The 23,096-nt window shown below is 44.2% G+C and overlaps 2 protein-coding genes across 2 annotated transcripts in view; one reads left to right on the top strand and one right to left on the bottom strand.

The window, feature by feature from the left end:
• afap1l2 (actin filament associated protein 1-like 2) overlaps positions 1-14,404 on the bottom strand; it is a 30,119-nt gene extending 15,715 nt beyond the window's left edge. Inside the window, exons 1-3 of the mRNA XM_030098665.1 lie at positions 14,218-14,404; positions 4,408-4,536; positions 1,568-1,633 (exon numbers count right to left, since the gene is read on the bottom strand). Coding sequence (XP_029954525.1) covers positions 1,568-1,633; positions 4,408-4,536; positions 14,218-14,233 — 211 coding nt within the window. The 5' untranslated portion in view covers positions 14,234-14,404. The remainder of the gene's footprint in view (positions 1-1,567; positions 1,634-4,407; positions 4,537-14,217) is intronic.
• Positions 14,405-21,015: 6,611 nt separating this feature from the next.
• Positions 21,016-23,096, top strand: part of atrnl1b (attractin-like 1b) — a 49,947-nt gene continuing 47,866 nt past the window's right edge. Inside the window, exon 1 of the mRNA XM_030097861.1 lies at positions 21,016-21,529. Within this exon, the coding sequence (XP_029953721.1) occupies positions 21,279-21,529 (251 nt within the window). The 5' untranslated portion in view covers positions 21,016-21,278. The remainder of the gene's footprint in view (positions 21,530-23,096) is intronic.

Raw genomic sequence — 23,096 nt, 5'->3', positions numbered from 1 at the left:
CATCTCCTTTCAGAGGCTGGCCGGCTGTCAGGGTATAAGCTGAGCCTGGGTGGAAGTGTTGTTTCCTATTAATGTGGCGGCCAAGACCTTTCACCTCCACGACTTTCCATTTAAAGCAGCAAATGACAATTTTACATACCTTGGAATTGTGATTACTCACAAACATGAGGATTTATTTAAGGCCAACTTCTCTTCTATGCTGTCAAAAGTTAAGGAAGACTATGAACTCTGGTCTTTTCTCAAACTGTACTCGGCTGATCGCATTAAATTGCATTAAGATTAATGTACTTCCACATTTCTTATATCTGTTCCAATGTCTCCCAATTGTCTTGACCAGATCCTACTTCAGTCAGGTAGATTCTCTCGTTTCTTTTGGCTGTGTCCTCGGTTTCATACGAATGAGGTATTTACTGTTCTGTCAGCTGTGCTGAGCAGGAAAATTGACCCAAACCCTTTGAGCGCCCTGTTTGGGGTCTCTTTGGACCCTTCTCTAACCTCCTCTCAAGAAAACTCTCCAGCGTTTATGACTATTATTGCAAGGAGACTGAATCTACTCCGGTGGAAGTCACCTCTGACCCTTCGCCTGTCCACCGGCTCAAAGATATCCTTCACTTCGTCCAACTCCAGAAAATTAGATTGTCTTCACAAGGAGCCACTGATAAGCTTGTCCAAACGTGGCGACCCTTGCTTCAGATGGCTGAAAGATCTGAAAGCATCTAACAGCTTGAGCATGTAACAGCCCCAAAGTAAACACAGCAGAGACCGCTGTTTGTGTGAGTTTTCTACAGTGAAACAGAGTCAAAGTGTGCCATAAGGTCATTTGTTAAGAAACCTCCGTATTCACACATTCGGCTTCCCGTTAGTCTCTGTGAAACAAAGCTTGCGGCTTCGCTCAGCGTCGCTGCCGAAAATATGCGTTAGGTCTGCCGCTTGCTCAAACCACATTCTTCATCACCGTCCAAACAAAACAGGTCCATCTCAGATGGTGAGGAGCTTCGCAGAAACAGACAGGAAATGGTGGGCGAGGGGAGGGGGGGAAGCCGAGGGGGCCATTTCTCGCTGCAGCTTATCATGTCTTGCAATTCAGTGGAATCTAAATTGAGCATGAGATGTAATAACAACAACAAGTATGTCCTATCTGACCCACTTGGACCGAGTCAAAACATCAGAATAAGGATTTGTTTGCACTATTTTGCGCCGGCGTTTAAATAATTTCAGACAATGTGCAAAAAGATGAAGGATTCATGTGGTAAAACATTTAAATGTGGAATGATAAGATCAATTGTTTGAACAGGAGGAATGTTGGGTATAATAAAACTACCATGAGCAGTGTTTTTTCACAACATATTAAAGGTGCAGTCAGAAAGCTTTTAGGAGAAAAACTATACTTTTAAAGATAGAATGAAATTCATACGGTTGATGATAGTTATACAAAATACAACATTTACCTGAAACTTTGTATTTTTACATTAGTGTTATTATTATTAGTAGTAGTCATTGCTAAAATTGTCGTTTGACTTTCCCAGAAAACATCCCAGTTCAACAAGAAACCTTGTAAAACTCACACCTTTCTCGTCTTTTTCCTTCCCAGTAACTACGACTTTGTTCATGTAGATGTACTCCTCATCAGCGCCTGCATGCAAACAGAAAAAAACAACAACAACAAAAAAAATTAAGGTGAACGGTTGGTGAGTGTTGCACTTCAGCAAAAATATCATTCCACTTTGCGGGTGGCAACCTCAACCTTGTTAAACTGAAGAACAAACATCATGTGTGAATATGTCATGAAACTAACAGGAGTCTCACCCGCAGAGCAGTTCTCCAGATTTTCACGTAGAACCTGCACATGTGTGAATTCCCTGCAAAGGTCTAAAGCTGGTATAAAGCTCAGAACAGAGCTCTGTGCACGACTCTCTGAAGAATCACATTCATTTTAATTACACAGAAAGCATTACACAAAAAATAACTTCAGCATAACTTTACAAATGTGTCAGAAATGGAGGGAAAAGTCTTCATTCTGGTGTGAAAACATTTGTACTATGACCGGTTACCAAAGCCAAATTTAGCTCTGAAAACTAACTTTGACTTTAATTTCCTGTACAGTGCAGCATCTCAGGAATGTGACCCTCGTTGTTTGAAGCTATATTGCTCTGATGTTCCGGAGGCGGCGTGCCTTCACTGCGCGCCCCGGCGCCGTATACACACATATTTTGCTTCCTTTATCTGTATGAAGTCTTTTGTACTTCCGATGGGAAAATCTGATGGCACCTCAGAGCCAAACAAACTTTCAACACATTAGTAAAAAAAAAAAAGAAAAAAAATCCAGGATTAAAAGGGGAAATTCGCTCAAAACAAGAAAGGCATTGTGCGGAGAGACGGGACCATTATTGACACCCACTCCTGCCGTGGCGAGCATTCATCAGACATTAGTCAGAGGACTCCTTGCTCGCACAGTGGAGCACTGTGTCACCGCTATCTTTGAAGTTCTGGAGAGCACACAGTTAGATATACAGAGCCGCTCCTGAACTCGGCGTATCTGTTAGAGACAACCAGCATTCCTGAAAAAGGAACATTATCACTGGAAGGACAGGAGCCGAGTTTGGGATTATGCTTCAATTTGATCTACAAAAGAAAAATAACAATTAGGAGTGATTTTTTTTTTTGTTTGTTTTTAAATTCAATGATGAACGATAATTCAGACTGATTTCTGAATGAAGACTTGTTGGTTTGACTGAACAAATAATCACCTACAGAGTGATTTCATGCGGCTTTTCTTTGTTCTGAAATGTAAATGCTTACAGGTCAGGGTGGACAATCGGAAACGCACAAAGCCTGTGACAGAACCCGAGCAGAAGTGTTTGGATTAATGCTACTCCCAATCCTGCTGCGGTAATTACAAGCTGGTGGGGAAACGGCCGTAACTCTGCCACATCAACAGCCTGGATGAACGTCTTTTCTGCTGCAGCTGGACTGTAACCTGTTACGGGAATCTGTTCCGGTGCGGCGGCGCACTTTTCAGAAAAAGTTGCTCCATTGAATTAAATATTTTGGCTGACTAAGATTATACCCCGAGAGGAAATCAAACACGACTCCCACCTTGGGCGATACTCTGGAGAAGGCTTCTCCTTTGAAACTGATACCGAGAGGCGAAAGCAAACAGCAGCAGAATAAAACTCATGTTTTGCCTGTACAGTGAAAACAGATTTTCAAGGGGGAACAGAGTTGAAACGCTATTTATAAACCGCTGCTCAAAGGAAGTGAGCGTCCCCAGAGGATAAATGCAGCTTCGGAAAAATGATACAGCTTGGAGCCAGAAGAGGAAGTATGGGGAGATGAGTCCAGGACCTGAACATGGAAAAGCATGACTGCTGCTGTGTGTTAGTGAGGAGCAGTGCGTGAGAGCTCTGTGAGAAACAACGAGGGCACGCGAAACTGGCTTTTTTTTTTTTAATCGACTCAGAAGTGAGAATGATTAAAATAATCCGCTCTTACAAAACTTACATCGACAGGACGCTCTGACATTTAACGTTTGTGTCCGTCGAAAGCTGCAAAAAGTCAACAAGGTCAGCCTTAATAATTTTGCAGAGGAGGCTGGAAAACCTGCAGCATGGTGTAATCCAGCGCCCACAACGAGGTCCTTAGCAACACTGATGGGATAATGGAAGACAGGTCTAATAGGAAAGGCAATCTTGCGTGAGTATAATTATTACATTGTGGCTCGCCGGAGTTTTAAATAGCGAAATAATAGCAGAGTGGACGGTTTGATAGCTTCTCTCGGGCCAAACTGTAAGTTTGTTAGAGTGTGGGAAACACGGGGCACGGCCACATGTTACATAAGGTGCCCTGCATGAAGGCAGACGACGGGCCGGTCAGTCTAAACAGCTTCTCAACCAACGTAAACAGCCGTGGTTAACCTTCAAACATAGAAACGGGTCATGTATTGACTGAAACCACACTATTAGGAATTTAGAGACAGCATTAAAGGTTTTGGGACTATTTATTGCCTCTAATAAGGCGTTTTCTCTGTAACTGAGCAGCTTTGGATGGAGCGGTGACTTAACAATGTTCTGCTATAATGGAAATCTGTTGAAAGTCATGTTTAATAGTTGTAAAGGAAAACAAATGTCTTTATTGAAGAATGAAGATTGATCTCCGCTGTTGGGCAGCGCAACAAGTAAGTCTTACTTTTCTTTTTCTGACTCACAGCTTTGGAAATCACAGATTTCTACTGAGGCAGAGAAGAATCGTGAGCTATAAATAAGTTATTGATGAACATCAGGCGGGATTAGGAGACGTTTTTCACACTGAAACCTTTAGGAATTGTTAGAAATGTAGAAACACTGAAAAGGCAGGAACAGCGGCTGCTCAGTCGGGGGTTCAAACACGATTCTGAGTGTCTCTCCTCACCATTTGCAGTTCTGTAGGACTGGAGGAGGTCAGACAGCAAGCCCTTCTGCACGGTGGCGTTCCCGCTCAGAGTCTCCTTGTCCAGGACGAGTAAGAAGCGGTGGAGCTCCGCGAGGAGCTGGTCCAGCACTGGAAGCAACAGACAGACAAGTGGGACTCAGATTTATAGCAAAAACAATGTTTTTAATATTCCCAGAGACATTCCTTGGCGGGAGAACGTTCGGAAGCATCAAAACAATGGCAGCAGACCAACACCTCCAGCGTTCCCATCGCCAAGACGCAGAAAACGCCTGTGGATTTTCCACACAGAAGGAATATTATACTTTAATTTACGGCTGAGGTTTGGTCCAACGCATCGATGTGTCTTCTCATGCCGGTTCTGTCGGCTACGTCAGCGTTTCAGCTGGCACTCCGACACACTCGTCAGTCGCTGCCGACAGTTTCGAGTCTGTTTGCGGTCGCTCCGGGGAGTTTGGTGAAAGGTCAAGTTCAGCGGAGGGAGGGGCTTGCTGCTGAAGTCTGGGTGCAGCCCACACACATCCTTCAGGGGTCAGCGCTGAGCTCACAGGCCCCTCCGCCGTGTGGGGAGCTCTTTGTGTTTTCCCCCCTCGCTGTCTCCGGGACGCATGAATAAGCCTCCTGCCCGAGTGGGCCTCAGAGTGTGTGTGAGAGAGGAAAGACGGGAGGCGGGGGGACGAAGAAGAAGAAGAAGAAGAAGAAGAAGAAGAAAGGCTCTATTAATGGGAAAGGTGGGGCAGGTATCAGTGAATGAAGAAGCTGTCGTGGGAAATGATGTCAACAGCCACACACACTCCACAAAGCAGAAACATTTGCTGATACTATAGCAACACACACACACTCACGGACTGCCATGACCTTCCCACTGCAATAACAGATCAACCATCATCTGGCATCGTCATGTCCTCTTCCACACTGCTTGTTTATGACATTCAGTTCGAGGGTCCTGGATGTCATGTGAGGTGACTTCGGGGAAAGACAGCATTGATTCAATCTTTTATAAAATATGCGTCCAACTTACACCTTTTTTTTTCCATTTATCTGGGGAAAAAAAGGTCTGATCTCATTCAGTAATTGAACTCTGATGCAAAATTAAATTAAAAACTAATAAAAAAAAGGTAGGAAGCTGCTTGTTACTGCTTGAACTCTATTAAAAACTCCAGGATCTTGTTTTAACGGCTCCTTCCGGCTCACGGTCTTATGGGGGGGGTCCACTCCTTCCTCGGATGCCGCACATCAAAGGCTGTTTTAAAGAAAAGTGGGGATTTTTTTTTTTTCCCTTTTCCGCAGCACAAGGTGTCAGACGCCGGTAAGCTTTGCCTCTCAGAGATGACGAGAGGATTTTCCCAAAGCTGCAGCAAGCTGGGTTGTTTTTAATGACTCCTACTCAAGCTGAGTCAACTTCTGCTGAGAGGCCCCGTGTGAGGAAAACACCGCCGGCTTGAACACACTCACACACACACTGGCTTTTTTTTTAATTAATTCTAATGCATCTTATTTTCTATGCAATTATAAATGAGTAAAAAACCTAAAACTGAGGCGTCAACATGTCGAAATCCAGATAACATTGTTTGATTCCTGTTTAGCCGCTGATGTTTGCCTGCTCTGAATGAAAGTAAACATTTTCCCTGCCTCTCTTCCTTGTGTGTTTGCAGAGACTGACTCAGATGGCCTTTTGGATTGGGGGACCCTGGGAAACAGAGTCAGCTGACGGGGCAGAAGGGTCTGCAGCCGGCCCTCTCCGCGGGCTTCGGCCTGGCCGCTCGCCCACTGCACATCCATCGAGTAACCGCAGCCTCCGCAGCATAAACAGTTCACTTCTGTGGGACGGCCGGGAGGAATCTGAGAGACCATCAAAGTTCAAGACCAGACCGCAGGGATGTTTTTACTGTGGAGATTTAAAACTGTAAAAAAAAAAAATAAATAAATAAATAAAAAAAATAGAGCAGGTAAGAGCTGACTCCCATCGCACATCACACTCCTAAAACAACAAAATGACTGGCCACTTGTTTGTCGGATTCCTCCTGCAGTCCACACGTCCACACTTCCGTGGTCTGCGTGAGACTCACCGGCGTGCTGCAGAAGATACTCAGCGGGAAAAACATCCCGCCCCAGATTACGCTCGGCAAGTGTTTCCTGCTGTATCAGTGGTCACAAGCGGAGTGCTTACGCTGCACGGCCCTGCCTACGGTCGACAGAAAAACACAGCCATTCCTTAGATTTTGGCTGAACTCTGAGGTCTGTGGTGCTAAAACTATCTGTAGGCATACTTGAACATGTTATTTACTGAACTCAAGTCCTGTGCGCCTTGTCTTAATTAATGAAGCTGACATAGATGATCGTCTCAATCAGACTACCTCTGAACTGACTGAGTTTTCTGGTGTGTCTGTATCTGTTATGTTATTGTTGACTCAGACTCTGTAATCTCCCAAACCCAACAACTTCTCCCTCCTTCCGTCCTACTTTCAGAGAAACTCCTCAAGTTCCGGCACGTCAGTTCTCACTCCAGGATATTTCCTGTGTCTCACTGATGCAATGTTTGCGCTGCTTTCAAGCATTTTCATGATGGCTTTGATCTGAATGGCCAAAAATTCAAATGGGTTAAAGGAAACAAAAAAAAAAAAACAAGGCGGAATAAAACATTATGATTTTGCTTCAATCCGATGATGATGATGCAATGAAGACGGCTGAGATGTAAGCCCGGCTTCCTGCTTTCGCAGCTTGGAGCTGCTGGTTAAGGTCTGTTTGGGTGACTTCCTCAGCTCTCTGAATCACATCTGTATTTTTGGGATGCGGTGCAGATGTTGGAAATAGCTGCAGATGTGCTTGCTTTATTTAAATCTGCTACGAACCGAATGCCACAGTGACTCTTTACACACTGACTGATGCATCCCATGATAAATTCATCACGTGACGACTGATTTCTGTGCTGCTGTGTATTTATAAACTGTTTCTCAGCTGTGGTGTGTGTGTGACATTCAGCCGTCTCCACTGAGGTGAGACACTTTGACGAATCGTGACTCATATCGCAAAACTTTCTTCCTTCTAAACGACGACAGCTCCGCTTTGACTCATGAATTCAAGATTTGTAAATATAAATCTGTGTTAACGCACTTCAGCAGCAGTAATTACTAGACTGTGTGAAAAAAATAAAGCAGCCTCTCCATTTATTTCTCAAATCGACACATTTCCCAAGTAGTCAAAAGTAAGACAAAGCATAAATATGAATATTGTTGTAAAACAAAACCTACAAGTGCAGTTTTTTTTTTTTTAATCTTGTTAAAACAAGTGCGATCCATTCAAGTGCACCAGACAAGCTGACGCAGTTGAATTTGACATTTTGAGCTGCTGCTCCAGCTGAGAGGGAAGTGGTGGCATTAAAGAGAATTGGAACCAAGACTTAGTGAAGTCTTTTTTTTTTTTTTTCTCGGTTTTATTTACTGAAAGTGTTTTCTGACTTCCAAACACAGAAGCACAACGGACTGTGACGGAAAACGTCTTCATGACGAATCTGTTGCTTGTCGTAGACGTTGCTTTGCTGGAGTGCAGCGAGAGCGGATGATCCTCAGCCGACGGCCGAGTACAGGATCAGACTTTGAATCGACAGATCGCGATCACGATTGGCAGGCATCGGCGGCTCTTCCTGAAGCCTGCTGGGTTCAGCTGTCGGGCAGCGGCTGCATGGACAAGACCGAATTAATGCAAGCTGTGTTTTGGTGTTATTGCCATGGAGACCAGAGCGAAAAAGAAAAAAAAAAAAAAGCAGGTGTCAACCAGATGACTTCAGAAAAAAAGAGGCCGTTTGTGTCTGACGGCGCCGCTGGAGCAACTCAGGACAGCGAGGCAGAAAGTGAAATAAAGAGTGGAAAAAACAAAGCAGTGGGAGCAAGATTACAGATATGTGCATGAACACTTCCTGTCTCACGGTTTCCACAATAACTCTGAGTTTTAACTTTAAAGGAAGCATCAACTTTTGGATCTATTATGTCGGCGAGAACAAATAAATATATATAAAAAATATTCAGCAAATATTATTATCACTGATTTCTCTGGAACACAGGATGCACAAAGCAGTAAAAGGTTGACCTTGCAGTTGTTTGCGTTGCTTTCAGTATTGATCCCTCTTACTTCCTCATAAACAAGTTTCTCTCGTGCAATCACTCATGACCAGTTCGAGCTCTCACAACCAGGTCAGTAGTGTTTCAAAGTTCCTGTCGCAGTGTGTTCCTGTGTGTAAAAACCGCTGGAATGTGGTTCAGTTTCTCACACGGAACCCAGTGGAGTTTGATGTGATACTGATTGGTTTCAATTTGATCTACTCATAAGCTGCGAAACTGAAAGGATTCATAATATCGACATTTTCAGTGATCAGAACAGGGTCATCCACACAGTAGAAAAGGAGCTTTTACTGTTTTATTGCATTAAAATAGCACATATTGACCAGAGATGGACCACTCGCCCACAGCGATACGAAGCTTTTTATCACATAGAAGTGAATCCTGGGAAAAATTTGCCAGGTGGTCAAGTGATGGAATCAACAATTTACTGTGTTATTGCACCTCTGATCACCAAAAAAAATGAAAACCAAAGTCTGCAGTGTTGAAAGCGAACAAAAAGCATCCCCGTTTTGTAGGCGTCTGTTTCATCTCTCTTTTTCGTTCAATGAAAAATAACAGCTTCTCCTGAAATATGCTCAAGGCTTTCAAATGTAACACAATGAAATATTAAGCAGGTTTGATCAGTGTGATTAGTACGGGGGAGACGTCGCGGAGGGAAACAGAAGCTCCAATATCAGAGAGCGAACATGATCAAAGACAGAGGAGAAAGCTGAGGCTTCAGGAAAACTCCGAGTGAGACAGGAGAGGAGGGATCTGAGGCCAGAGCTGTAGCAAGTGTTTAAACACTGGGATTTTCCTCCTGGGAACAATCCAGCCCAACATGCTGAACCACCGATCGAGGTGCAAGGGCAACAGATACTGAAGACGAAAGCTGTAAAGGGAGAAGTCACTCATGGAGTCCTTTCTTTTAGTCAAGTTTGTCTTCTTTCATCTTCCCTCTGCCGTCAGTATTGAATCTATTCAACCCACGCTTCGACTTCAGCTCTTTTCTTCTTCACATTGTTCCTTCAGATCTGTGCCGTCTCCGTTATATTGAGTCTTACAGCCTGGGCCTGGGAGAAATCAGGCAGGTTTAACAGCTAAAACATGCTAATGAGCGCACAAAAACCCAAGTTAATCTTTGCTGTTTAGAGGAAGGGGCCCTGATCGACTTGGGCAACTCGGGCTTGATTAGGATGCGATGCGGGTTACAGGAGTGTCTGCAGAGTGAGTCGAAGGTGGAGATTCGACCGTCTGATGAAGTGGTGAGGACATGAGGAGGAAAGTGTCTGCAAGCTGTACAGCAGAATTTAAACGTGACGCAAACATCACAAAAACAAAATAAATGGGAAGAACACCTGCACATCTCCATGTTGGGTGAATGGATGAGTGCGACACTGGGAAATCCACATTTCAGCAGGTTATTTCCTGAAAGACGGCTTTTTGCCGGTAATGATCAGTTCCTTCACGTTAAAAAGGATGTAAGTTTCGGATATCTTCTTGGAAAGATTTCTTCATCGCTGTATCGAATGACTGTTTGAAACGCAGGACTTCTTTGTATTAAAAAAAAGAAGCCCTTTGTCTTCTGAAGGGATGGAGAAACGTTGAGGATATGCAGCATTTTCAGCTTGGAAACCACTCATCATCATTCATCATTTCACAGTATATTTACTTGCTGGCACATCAGTGGGACCAGCTGCCGTGCAAGGCGCTGTAGTTGGTATCTCCTCGACTGCAAAATAACCTGCTCTGCCACCTGAATCACGCTGAAACTCTCTGAGCAAAGTCCTCAACATCCAACTGTCAGTAAGAACTCATCCCGGATCAAACCTCCGGATCACGTGATCCACTGTTGGATTAAATGAATCCAAGAAAATCTTAAAGCTGCTCTCTGGCATTTTAAATAAGCAGCTGATTACAATCCCTGCACAGAAAACGATGGCACTATTGAGGCGTAATGTCCCGAGTCTCTCTCTCTCTCTGACTTTCCTCACTCTGTGTGGGCATGAACCCGTCAGTCATTTATCAGTTAAAACATACAGCATGGCTATTATCAAAGTTCTGTTGAGAAAGAGGAAAGCTTTACGAGCCGATCCACTCTTCCTGAGATGAGAAGGAAAGTGAGAGACTAGAAGCAGCTGCCGACAAATAAAAAGTAACTCGCAATGCCGCCTCAGTCGCCCACATGAAAGCTTCTCTGCTGACTTATTATCCCACAGAGAAGTGGCCGGGGTGGGTGGGGGGGCTTCATGGAGAGCGTGAGATGGCGAAGGTGCACATGTGTGCGATTACAAGAGTGTGTGTGAGCGTCTGTCTACTGCACTAAATGCCATTTCCATCAAGAGTGTACCTGGTGAGAAACAAACACAATACCCGTCTGATCCAGAGCTCCGGTAGCCAATAAACAAAGACATGTTTGATGTGTTGAAAATTTACACGAGTGAGACCCCGAGGGCAAAAAAAAAAAAAAACAAAAAAAAAAACCTCACACTGGGCACCCCGCCGCCACGGAGCAGGAAGACCGTCTTTCTTTTCATCATTTTTATAGCCCAGTCCGGCTTCCTGGATCACCCGCTCTCCTCTCACTTCCCTTTGGCGAGTTCATCCGCTGACACACATGCGGGTGAACCGCAGGACCCCGCGGCGGGCCCGGCGGCCCGCATGTAAAGCCCGCCACTGCGGAGCTTACGGCAGGTCAGACCCACCATAAACCCGGTGACTCTGTCACATTGTGGCGCCGCTCTGAAAAGCACCTTTGTCCCAGAGTAATGTCGATTGACACGATCACTGCTGTTGACAGACTGCGGGCTGTGCTGAAGGGGAGTTGGTTTAAAGTGTTACAGAGCGCTAAATAAACACTAAGACCAACACGCATGAGTGAATTCAGCCCATTCATCAAAGTCTGGCTCATTTTTTTTACTGATGTGGAGCATCAGAGGCATAAGTTTGAATTCATTTCCTGTATTATGTCCATTACTGTGATTTATGTAACATGCAACATACATAAATCAAGGACCATAGTTAATTGTAAATCGATTTTTTTTCCCTCAGATTGCAAATTTTTATCGCTTTAGCCGGGGGTATCAAACATAAGGCCCACGGGCCAAAACCGCTATGCGCAGGGCTGCGAAGTGTCTTCCTCCATCAAGTCAAATTTCAGCTGGAGTTGATTATTTCTCCAATGAGTCATTTGCTGATCCAAGCGTCCATCAGTCCGTCTGCATTCGTCTTGCATTCTTAGTTGGCACTGTGGCCGCAGAATAAGATCACTGCTGGAGAAGACAACTCATCCTGAAGACAAGAAAAAAAGAGCTAACTCTGCTGATCCCATCGGTTTTCCGGCCAGTGAACAGGAAGGCACCGAAGTGAATTTAACATAGCCTTATCCCAAAACGAGTGGCGTCTGTAATAACATGGGAAGGAAAGCAAGCATGGGAATAAGGTGGAAGGCACTGACTGACGAAGGAAGAAAGATAATAAACACCGAAGAAGATCTGACGAAAAATAAATAGAGGCTTCTGTGCATATTGTGGGAAAATTTGGGAGAATTACAGGTTCAGTTATTTTGTTTAGGCTGGGTGCACATGTATGTCATTTAGACACTGTTTCTTTTATAAACTCCTACTGTGGATATATGGAAGCAGATCATCAGCTGATCAGGGCAGACTTAACAAGACAGCTCGTGTCAACACGGCTGTGTGAAAAAAGGACTGTATAAACATTTCTGCCAGTGTGATTATTTAATAGTTTAGTCGATTGAGCCATCACCGCGCTGTAATGAGGTGTTGGCAAAGCAAGCAGTGGGCCAGCGACTGAGTTAAAAAGTGCGCTAATCATCTCTGGCTGAGCTGCTGCTGAAATACGCACTCCACTGCAACAACACTGTCCCATCGCAGCCCAGAGGTCGCTCAGTCCAAACAACGCTCCAGGTGGCTTCGCTAATTCGATCTCCACGTCTGGCGCGACGTGAGAGAAAAGCCTCCGCCACTCCGGTTTGAGAAACACACAACATATCCAGAATACTGAATAACGTCAGTCCTTGTCGCTGGATTTTCCTCGGTTTCCCCCCTTTGCTGTAGCCCCTCTGCTGGCTGCCGGCGGCTGTATCTAATCCAGAGTCCTGGACAGATCTGCCAGGAAGAGGACACTCCTGCCCTTACTGAACCTGAACAAACCCTCCACTGTAATCTGCGCCCACCAGGTGCAGGTTTCCATTCTTGCGTCACTCCAGCTGCCAACCTCTTCCCTTCTCTAATCTAATACGCTCCCATTTCTCATTTATTGCCCTTCGCGGATGACGTAAAGACATTATCGCTGGAAAGACCAAAAACACAAGCCGTTACACTGCTCTGTTTACACTGGACACTGTTTTCCACTGGCTGACAGATGTTGACCGATGATCACTGAAATCTCGCCCTCATCCAGTTTGCCAAAGCTGGTTAAGATCAAACATCCATGTTGATTAGGCTGCAACACTTCAAATAAATCTTTGTAAGCAAAAATACTGCAAAAATGCTCATGTTTGTGATGTGAAATGAATTAAATATGGGTATTAAAGTACATAAAAGTCCATCAATGAATCAAGGCTCACTGATGAACGGTTTCATGGTCAAAATGTTTGAGTGAACGTCAAAGATCACAGCACCAGTTGGGATGAAAACAAGAAGGACACCTCTGCACTGCCTGCCTGCAACACTGACTATTTACTCTCAGACTGTGGGAGTAAACACGCTGAGCTGTCTCGTCAGCTGGTGACCAGGAATGTGGCAGTAAGACTGTTTTCTTTCAAACTGCGCTGATTCCATTTCAGTCTGACTGCTCGCCATTGTTCCCAGTTCAGCGACTTGCTTCGGTCGTCCATCCAGATCTGCTGCAGCGTCCCGGTGGCTCGCTTCTAATCCTTCTCCCAACAGATCCAAAGATAACTCCCAACAACCCTGCTAACCAGCCTTTCTGCATACTTCCTCCTCCTCCTCCTCTCTCTCTCTCTCTCTCTCTCTCTGAATTGGCAGGAAGTTAAAAGCTTATTTATTTTCCCACTAGATTTTCAGCAGGTTGGCTGAAAAAAGCACTTTGTTTATGTCAATCACAGAGCATTAAAGCGGCCTCGCTCATCCCTCATGAACAAATAAACCACTGGAATCCCAGGAATGCCGTGAGAACAATGTTACAACTATTGGAAACCATCAGTCGCCAGCAGCGTAAACTATTTAATAGATCCCACTTAGATGCTTGTCGACGAGACATCTTCTTGGTCTGGGTGCATCTGACTCTGGTTCCAGTTTGATGCAGTCTCTTGAGGCTGACTGCCAACAGGTCGGAGGATTTATGGAGGCACAGGTAGCAAATACTAAAAGACTCTCTCTTAAAAACAATGCATGGATGCACAGATCTGTCACAAATGAATCACACTCATTTGAGGATGCTTTCAAAATCATGTTACACAGTGCGCAAAGCCACATCAGCATTCTTCTCCTAATGAAAAGCATCTGAACGTCTTCTAATGGTCCACTGGAGGCAGGATGTTGTGTTTTGGGAAACATTGAAAGTGAGGCTGTAAGGTCTCTCTCTTGTCTGGTTGCAGTTATTTAGTAAGCAGAGTCAGCAGCCAGTATCTCATGTAAGTGATACACACACACTTTCACACACACTCTCACACACACATACAGAAAATCCTCTTCTCTCTCTCTCTTACCTTTGTGCTTCTCCATTCGCTGGCACGGGCTCTCGCGCTTTCACCCGCTTTCCCTCCTCACATAAAAACCAAACAATCCCAAAAAGTTTACGCACAACTTCTCTGAGTGATGGGACAGAAGCCTCTGCGGAATGCAGCCCGGCCCTCCCTCCAGCTCTCCGCACAGCGAGCGAGCCAGACGCACCGAGACGCGGCGCAACAGCGCTCTGCGCGTCTTCCTCATCGGTGTGCGTCCTCCTCCTCCTCCTCCTCCTCCTCCTCCTCCTCCTCCTCCTCTTCACCCTCCTCCTCCTCCTGCCGGTTTGCAGCATCCACACAGCAGAAAAGAACAGAAAACATCAAGCAAAAGTCTTTATTCTTTGTCTCATTTTAATAATAAGACTGAGTCATTTAAAATTTATTGTTTTGCGCATGAATTACTTTCACATTTACAGGAAAAACAGTGCGATTTCTTTTAAACACACAGGAGTTTCACCATTACAGTGTTTCTTTCGCAACCAGAATTCTATATTAGCAAAGATTAATGGTGAAGCTGAAGAAATAATAGTAAAAAAATGTGTCGAGATCACAGTTTATCAACAATGAGAGGAAAAAAAATTAAAAGTCATAAGATATTTCAGATCTCACTCTTAAACAGCAGGACTTTACCAGTTTGAATCTGTTTATTCCTTTACTGTCAATCAGATTATTTTTTAAATAATTTGTACATGTTTATTAGTCGATATAAATCAATATTTAGAGTTGGGCACATTGAGTAGAAACAAGAAAAGGGACAGGTGAGTCAGGTGAGGTTAAGGACTAGTTTGATTTATTTGAAATAAGGACTGAATCCTAGCCTACAACTTTCACCACTACATCAGGATCTGTTTGCTAGTTCGAAGGTGAATTGAAATGAATCTCACTTGTTGGGGAAATAAATCCTACTCCAGACCACAACACTTTCAGGGGCGGCTTCCAACAAATATTCTCCAGGATCATTATAATTTACACATTGCCTGAAGGCAGGTGTGTATTGGGACTAGTTTGTTTGTTTTTTTCCAATAAAATACATACACTAGGTGACCTATCAGAAAGGCTTACATGCGACTGGAAGACGTCACTCTGGCAGTTGAAACTATGCATTCAATTTAGTTCAAGTCTCCTTGGTTCCTTTACAGGACCGACCCTGAAGCCAAGTCTTTAGCGAAGTCTTGTCAACTCTGAGAGGACAACTAGAGGATCTGATGTGAATCTGTAAGCGTTTAACGCCAAACTCCTGACGCTCCACTTCTGTGCATTCTTCAGGTCTGTCTGAGGCCCGTCCTGCTTTCACCGCCGCAGTGCGCTGAATGGCATCTTTTTCAATAAATCAGCAGTTCAACATCTCTTTTAGACTCTGCGTCCGGCTGCCAGCTTCACCTCCGCTTTACAAACCCATTCATATTTTGATGTGGTACTGTGCAAGAGCCAACGGTAACAGACACGCTGGCATGATGTGCCTCCCATGGGCCGTGTTCAGATGATGGACGGCGTCCAGGGAACCGCTGGACTCCACTTCAGAGACTGGCTGAGAAAACTGGACACTCCAGCAGAAAAAAAGAGATACCGTAAGGAATCAGACATGCAGGAACAGAGGTCACAAGAAAACTGGTTTGGATTCGGTCTTTGCCAGTAAATCGTAAGAAAGTACAGGCTCAGACAAGGAGGTGCTCCAATTCCAGAATACGGTATTTTTGCTGTGAGGTGTACTGGTGCATCGGTGGGAAGATGTGACAGAAGCAAACACCCTCAAAGGCAAGACGATAACAACGGGAGCGGAAGTGTCAGGAGAAATGGCTGAGTGGGTTTTAGAGGCTGATGTTTACACTTTCAAGGTTGTGCGTACCTGCACTGCATCTTAAATCAGAATGGATGCTTGGATCTATACTGCACTTTATTCCAGAATGAATGTGTGTGTGTGTGTGTGTGTGTGTCGACAGCTGGCTGCTTGTGTGATATTTTTTCTGGTCTTGACCTCACCTTCTGACCTTGAACGCTGCTGACTGAGGTTCAAATCCCGGCTGAAAAGTGAGCACCTGCATACCTTCTCTTGATCTGCAAACCTTCAGATGATGTCAGGATTTTCTCCTCCTCGCCACGCGACCTTGACTGAATATCAGAAGTGTGAATGTGAGTCAGACATAATGGCTCAGCATGAAGAGAAAACGAGGGTGGTCCTGCCTTTTTACCCCTTTCACTTGTGTGTGTGTGTGTGTGTGTGTGTGTGTGTGTGTGTGTGTCCACAGAGAAGAAAAAAAAACTGTCTTGTTAATCCATTGGGGGAATTCCTGTTGTGCAGCAGACCTTTGGAAGCGTCTGGCTCTCCGGGAGGTTTGAGGCCTTGAATGTCAGATTTTAAGATTTTTAAGATCATCCTGCTTGCAAATGTGGCCTAAGTGGGCTTCAGATTTCAAGATGGATCATAAAGAGTCTCGAACTGTATCGAATTACATTTTTGTGTCAAAGGTGCGATCTTATTGGATGAGGCTCCTCCGCACAGTTCAGCTGAGTGAATCACAAAGAGCATTCCTCAGCTGTGAATCGGAGTACAAAGTTCACTGACTCAAGTCCAAATTAAACCCTGGACCCTTTAATTCAGGGGCCTTTCTCCTGTTCACACACACACACACACAGCACTACCTTAATCCTCTGAAAGGAGACCTAACATTTATTTGAGTGTTTTCACCCATTGTAGTCAAAACTATGTTCTTTCTCTTACTGTTATGTCTGGAAATTTCCAAAGAAAAGCTGAACTCTCCCACTCTGCTGTTTTGTGGAGATCGTTGAGACCGGGAATGCAGAGGGCACTGGCTTCAGACACACTACACCTTGTAAAGACTGCGCTTGTTTCCCCACGCCACAGAGGTGTGTGCACCTGACTAAACGCCAGCAGCAGGCTCCTCTGCAGCCCAGGCGGAGGAGCGTTAAGACACAGCACAATAATATTGTCTTTAGCTCATGTGTGATCACGCCAATCGGAGCCAGTGTGGAAAATAAGCCGTGGTTTTTCAGATGTCAAAGCGGGTGAATGACTCATGAATTACAGGCTGAGAAAATCTTGACGCTCAACTTCTGTGACATATTAAATATTAAGAAATAATTCATGAAGGTATTTATTATTATCATATTTGTGGAGTTAATATAAAACAGTTATTGTAAATACTCACAACGTTACATATAAAAAAGCTGCAAGTTTATACCCAAAACTTACTTTTTTGTATATCAATTAAATATAGATTTAAGATTTGAAAAATATGCACATTTTTTTATCATTATTTTTTCAGTATGTCATTGACTGACTCAGATCTGTGGCACACATGATCACTTTGCCCTTGAAAAATAATCAGTACTCCTAACTTTGTGGTGCTGTGCAACACTGCCACCTACAGGTAAGGATGTAGAAGTATCCCAGCTGAGTGTGTGAAGGCAGAGTAAACCTTGGAGGGGGTTGCCAGTCAGTTAAAAAAAAATTGAGAAAAACACAATCACACAAACTTTCAGGAACATTTTCTGTTCATAATTCAACCCAGGAGCACATTTTTGTAATTTCATTGTAAAAAGAATCTGGAGAAATGATGTGAATGCACAGGGAGAACATGCAAACCCCACATGGAAAGGCCCAGGAGCCTTCCGATTCTCTGCACGCCGTGGTGAAAGTGCTGTGTTACATTATTCATGGATTAACGCAGCGTACTTGTACAAAAGGTGGTATCAAAGTTCAAGGTTATCTCATTGCAATGGCTTCCCATTTCTAACAGGATTTTTTTCTCAGCTTGCCAAGAAAGGTAAAGAAAAGAAACATTCTAATCCTATTAGCACCATAGCAACTTGTCCATCACTCTGTCAAGTAATTGCAGGGAAGAGTCCAATAAACCGAGCAGCAATTCAGAACTTCAGACATATTAAGTGAGGATTTCTAGTTCTGTCTGCTGTCGAGAGGGTTTCTGCGTGACAGACAGTGAAAGGACGCACGTCTCAGATCTCAACACCCTGCAGCATCGAACGGCTGCATGCTTCACTTTCTACACGTCTTCAGCTCAGCATCACTCCGACGAGCCGCGTCTCAAACAAAGACAAGTGCCCTCTCAGCGAGACGTGCTGGATCCCATACAGGAAACAGTCACAACAGCCTCCTCAGCCATCACACTGATGAAACACATCATTAAAATGCCCATCATGGCTGAACTCTGTCACTGACTTCATTTACCACAAAATACTACATTTCCTATCAGTGATAGATTATTCACCCACAAACTGATCTCTATACTGTTGAAAAAGAAAGCTGTGTTGACATTATTCACTTAACAATCTGTGGATTTCATTAATAAAAAAGTGTCATAAGATATAACTACAATGAAATCACAAAAAGTGCCCTAAAGTATCTTTCACACAGCATTTTTCTTTAAATGCAAACAAAGGACCTAATTTTAACAAAGCCACTTTGACATCTAGTGAAGATTATATCAGTAAGTTTGAGTTGAGTTGAATCTCAAGCATCTGACATTTAACAGGCTGAAGTTGGATGCTTTCACCCAAAACACTGAAACTTAAATTCATGAAGTGAAAAGCGGTTAGTGTTCCTACTTCAGGGTGATAAGGTCATGGGTTTAAGGTCAGGGAAGGTCTCTCTGTGTGGAGCGTGTGTGTTTTTCCTTGTTGTTGGTTTCTTCGAGTCTCTCTAGTTTCCAGAAAACATAAAAAAAAAACCAAAACATGCACACAAAGCTAATAAGTGTGTGTGTTCCCCTGTGATGGTCTGGGAACCTCTCCAAGGTGAACCCTGCCTTTGCACATTATTATCTGGGATCAACTCCAGCGCCTCACAGCCTCGATTTGGAGAGAGCAGTATGGAAGATGAATTTCCCAGAAGGTCAGCTTGGTTTTTTTTTCTTCTTCAAATTGGATTTGACTTCAGTGTTTGATGGCAGAGGTGTAGGATGTAATGGTGACGATATTTTAACAGCAACCTTGTTTCCAAACTTCAATATGCCAGGGCTCCTGGTTATCAACAGGTTCAAAGCTATTTCACAAAAAACCAACAGGAAGGCAGTGGCTCAGCTGCAAGGTTACTCCACCTCCATATGTCAAAATGTTTTGAAGCAAGATATTGAATCACTTTCGAGTTGCTAAAACTTATAAGAGAGTATAGAAACAAACACTGCAAAGGCACAGTTCTTGTTGTCTAAAATCTTTCAGTTTTCAGAAGTACGTTGGCTTTCAGATCTGCAATTACCTTTAAATATGCCTGGAAGAAATTATGTTATGAATGAAATACAAACTCAAAATGTAAAATAAAACATATAGCAAAAAAGAAAAAGAAAGCAGTGTGTTCCGATTGTAGGGCAGTTTAACAGAATGCTGTAAAACATTAGTGGTATGCATGTGTTTCAAGGAACTGAACCTATGGTCAACTTACAGTCAATAATTAATTTTAAATGCATATTTTAGACTGTGAGTGGAAAACATAATAAGAGAAAACCAGTGCATGCACAGAGAAAAAATGGCACACTGAAAGGCTTCCAATCCCAGAATCACTCAAGGAATTGTTTTGGTCTGAGGTAAGACTGCAAACTACTGAAAGTCTTTCTATGTCGTCTGCAACTGTTGCCGGGTCACACTGATGGTTTAGCACCTTCACACTAACAATAAACATTATGTGTTTCATTCAAATTTAAATGATACACAACTAACCTGTGTGTCTCGTCTAGTGTGTGCTATTATTCTTTTATAAATGTTGAAATGTGACCTTCAGTTAGAAATCAAGTCTGATTGGTGTCAAGCCTCATATTACCACACAGGAACATTTGCTTGTTTTCGATTAACGTAGCATTTGTGATTTATTCTGTCAAGTGTGCATTCAGTTCATTAATCATATATTCAGTTTTATCATAAATAATTGCACATGCATCTCAAAGTTCCATTGAGGGGATCCAAATTCTTTGACATGGGGAATGAAATCCCCAGATCCCTGCGGACCGTCTGATTCTGAACCCAGATATGGCCCAACCCACATCTTAACGACAACACCTCAAAGATCAAAAATGTCTAATCGTTTGTCATCAGCGTGGAATTTCGGACCTGGAAAAACCAGTCCGGGATGATCTGCTCGTGTTTAATTGTCGCATTGGGGAGCTCGCGGCGGAGCGCCTGTCCCTTTAAACAGACGCCGCGTCCAGTGCGCATGCGCAGCCTGTGTTTAGTTTTCTCCAACCTGAGGAACTGTCTGCCGTCGCTGCGCTAGCAAATCCATCGCGGCCACTTCTTCTCTTATTTCCACTGACGTTTCGCCGAGTTTTTTTCGCCTTTTTTCGGACTACGGAGAGACGGAAAGTACCCGGCGCCGTCCGCGAGGTCTCCCCCCGAGGATGTTTGCATCGCTTCGGGGATAGAGGGCTCAGCAAACAGTCCAAAGTGTTTGCTCAATGCCCCCCGGTCGGCAGGAATAGCCCCCCGGTTGCCCACACATCACACCACATCCATGTTGACTGCGGCAGGCTGCCGCCGTGGGGCTCCGGGGCGACGGAGCCTTTGTTCGTCCGCGGAGCGGATCCCGGGGAAGGAGCATCGTGTGAGCCCGAGCACATCCCTCTCTCGGTCTGGAGGATTGTTTACGCATTAAAATGGCTGCTGGAAAGGCATTTGGAAGAGAATGGTTTTCAATCAATGCGTTACATTACCCGGCAGAGGCCAAACTGCAAATAAGCTAAATGTGTATTAGCTTCCTCTTCTTCTCCTCCGCTTGAAAAGCTTTAATCCATGTTTTTTTTTCTTTTTTCTTTTTTTTTTTTCTGAAGTGAAGGGATTTCCTCCCGGTCTAAATCTATGCATGCGGTTGGAAACACTCAGCCAGCAATTGTAATTTTTCATCCGAAAGCTTTACGAGCAGCCATAATCTGAGTGTGGACTACACTCGAGGAAACATGCAGGACTTATTTGCTGTAGTAGAAACATCCCGAGTAGCTTTTCTCCCAAAGTGAACCCCCCCCCCAACCCCCCACCCCCCCTTACTGTTGTCTTTCACTCGCCCTGGAGCGGAGGAAAAAATGGATCCAGGGGGGAAGTGTCGAAGGAAACTCTTTCTTCTGGGACCCCGAGTGGCCGTCTGCGGCGACCTGCGCGGCGTGGGCCGGTACCTGGCGGTCTGCGTGCTGTTCCACTGCGTGCTGTTCACCCACGCCAGCCCGGCGAAGCCCTGTGACAAGAGCTGCCTCTCCGGGAAGTGTGTCAACGGGTCGTGCGTGTGCGACCGGGGATGGGTGGGAGACCAGTGCCAGCACTGCCAGGGCAGGTTCAAGTAAGTCCACCCGAACCGCCTGCAGGGAATCTGCGTGTGCCACGACACTGATAAGCAGCCAGGGAAAGTAGGTTAGTAGTGAAGGTTACTGTGCAAACATCCCTGTGAACCCCACTTTATGGTTTCAAAACTACATTTGACTGATCCAAAACAGTTGGATGCTTAAAAGAAGAAGCAAACACCAGTTTACTGAACCCAAGCCACATTTATGAATAAGGAAATCTCACCTATGGCAGTCTAAACAGGACTCTGTATTAAAATAAACAAAACGTATTGATTGAATAATTGTTGATCATGTGAGAGATCCTGTTAAATAACCCAGAAGGCCTCTAGAAAACATCACATGGATGGCTCTGGATCTAGTTTGACCTGCTAGCTGCTGTTTTTCTACCAACATCGGTGTCAGCAAAGATCATTGGCACTGGGCAAACAGTGCTGTTTGACCCCTGCGTAGTTTTTTTCAGAAAAAGGGATGTCTGACCAAATAAAAACCACAAACAGCAGCGAATAAACAAGGTGCTGATCTAACCGAAGAAACTCAGAAGTCCAAAAAAAATCCAAGAATTACCAGCCCAAAGAGGGTGATTTCACATGTGATGGTTAAGTATCTGTGTCTTTTTCCTTTGGTTATCTGTTTTTGCTTTTAAAAAGTTGGAAAGTGAAGCTTGTTTGTCCAAATCATGAAGGGATCCAGTCAAGTCTTCCAAAATACCTATTAAAACATCACCTTCATTGTCAGTTCTTTTAAACAACCGATCATTTTTTGATTATTTGGTTGATTTTTGCTTTCTAAATTAAAAGTTATTTTTCCCTTTGAATGTTTCAGAAACAGAATGATCCAGTCAAGAAACTGAAAAACCCTTTGAAAACATCATTATCTTGCAATCAGCACCTAATGTGGGGACATTTGGTCTTAAAGGGGACTATAAACAGAATATATTCCTCCCTCTTTGTTTTTGATTTGTGCTTGTTTACTGCGGATATATGCAAAATCAGTGTTATCACTTGCTTCATGTTGACTCTCTCGGTTTGTTTTTCTCCCACACATGAAGAGAGAGCGTTGAATGAGAGCCTTGTTCGCTGCCACCAGACCAGACAATGAAGACACCGCCATCCACTGTCATATTGACTCGGCGCCTCGTGTGTTTGCATTGATTCTAGATAAAAAAAAAAAAAAAAAATCCCCCAAAACCTCCTTTTGCTTTCTGCGTGAGAGAAGAGCCACTGCGGCATTCAGGAAACATCTGTGTCCAACTTTGATTTTACTGAAACCTCGCAACACGTGTTGCTCCAGCCCGGCGTTGTTGCGAAAATGGAGGAACACGTCTGTTAGTTGGAAACCATGACAAATACATGATGAGGGACAGTTATGGGAGTTGCAGGGGAGAGTAATGGAAGAATAAATGTTGAAACTATAAAGTAATAACAATGTTGGTCCTAATGGGAGCGTCTAATGGCCTGGCGCTGCACCTGAGGAGCACTCTGTGGTGCCTCGGCACCTCGATCACAGTAATTACCGTCGCCCCTGATGTATGTGGGCCTTAGCATGGGTGGTTATCAGGCGCTC

This window comes from Salarias fasciatus, chromosome 8, assembly GCF_902148845.1.
Source record: "Salarias fasciatus chromosome 8, fSalaFa1.1, whole genome shotgun sequence".
Taxonomy (NCBI): Eukaryota; Metazoa; Chordata; class Actinopteri; order Blenniiformes; family Blenniidae; genus Salarias; species Salarias fasciatus.
This window is presented reverse-complemented; position numbering and strand designations above follow the sequence as displayed.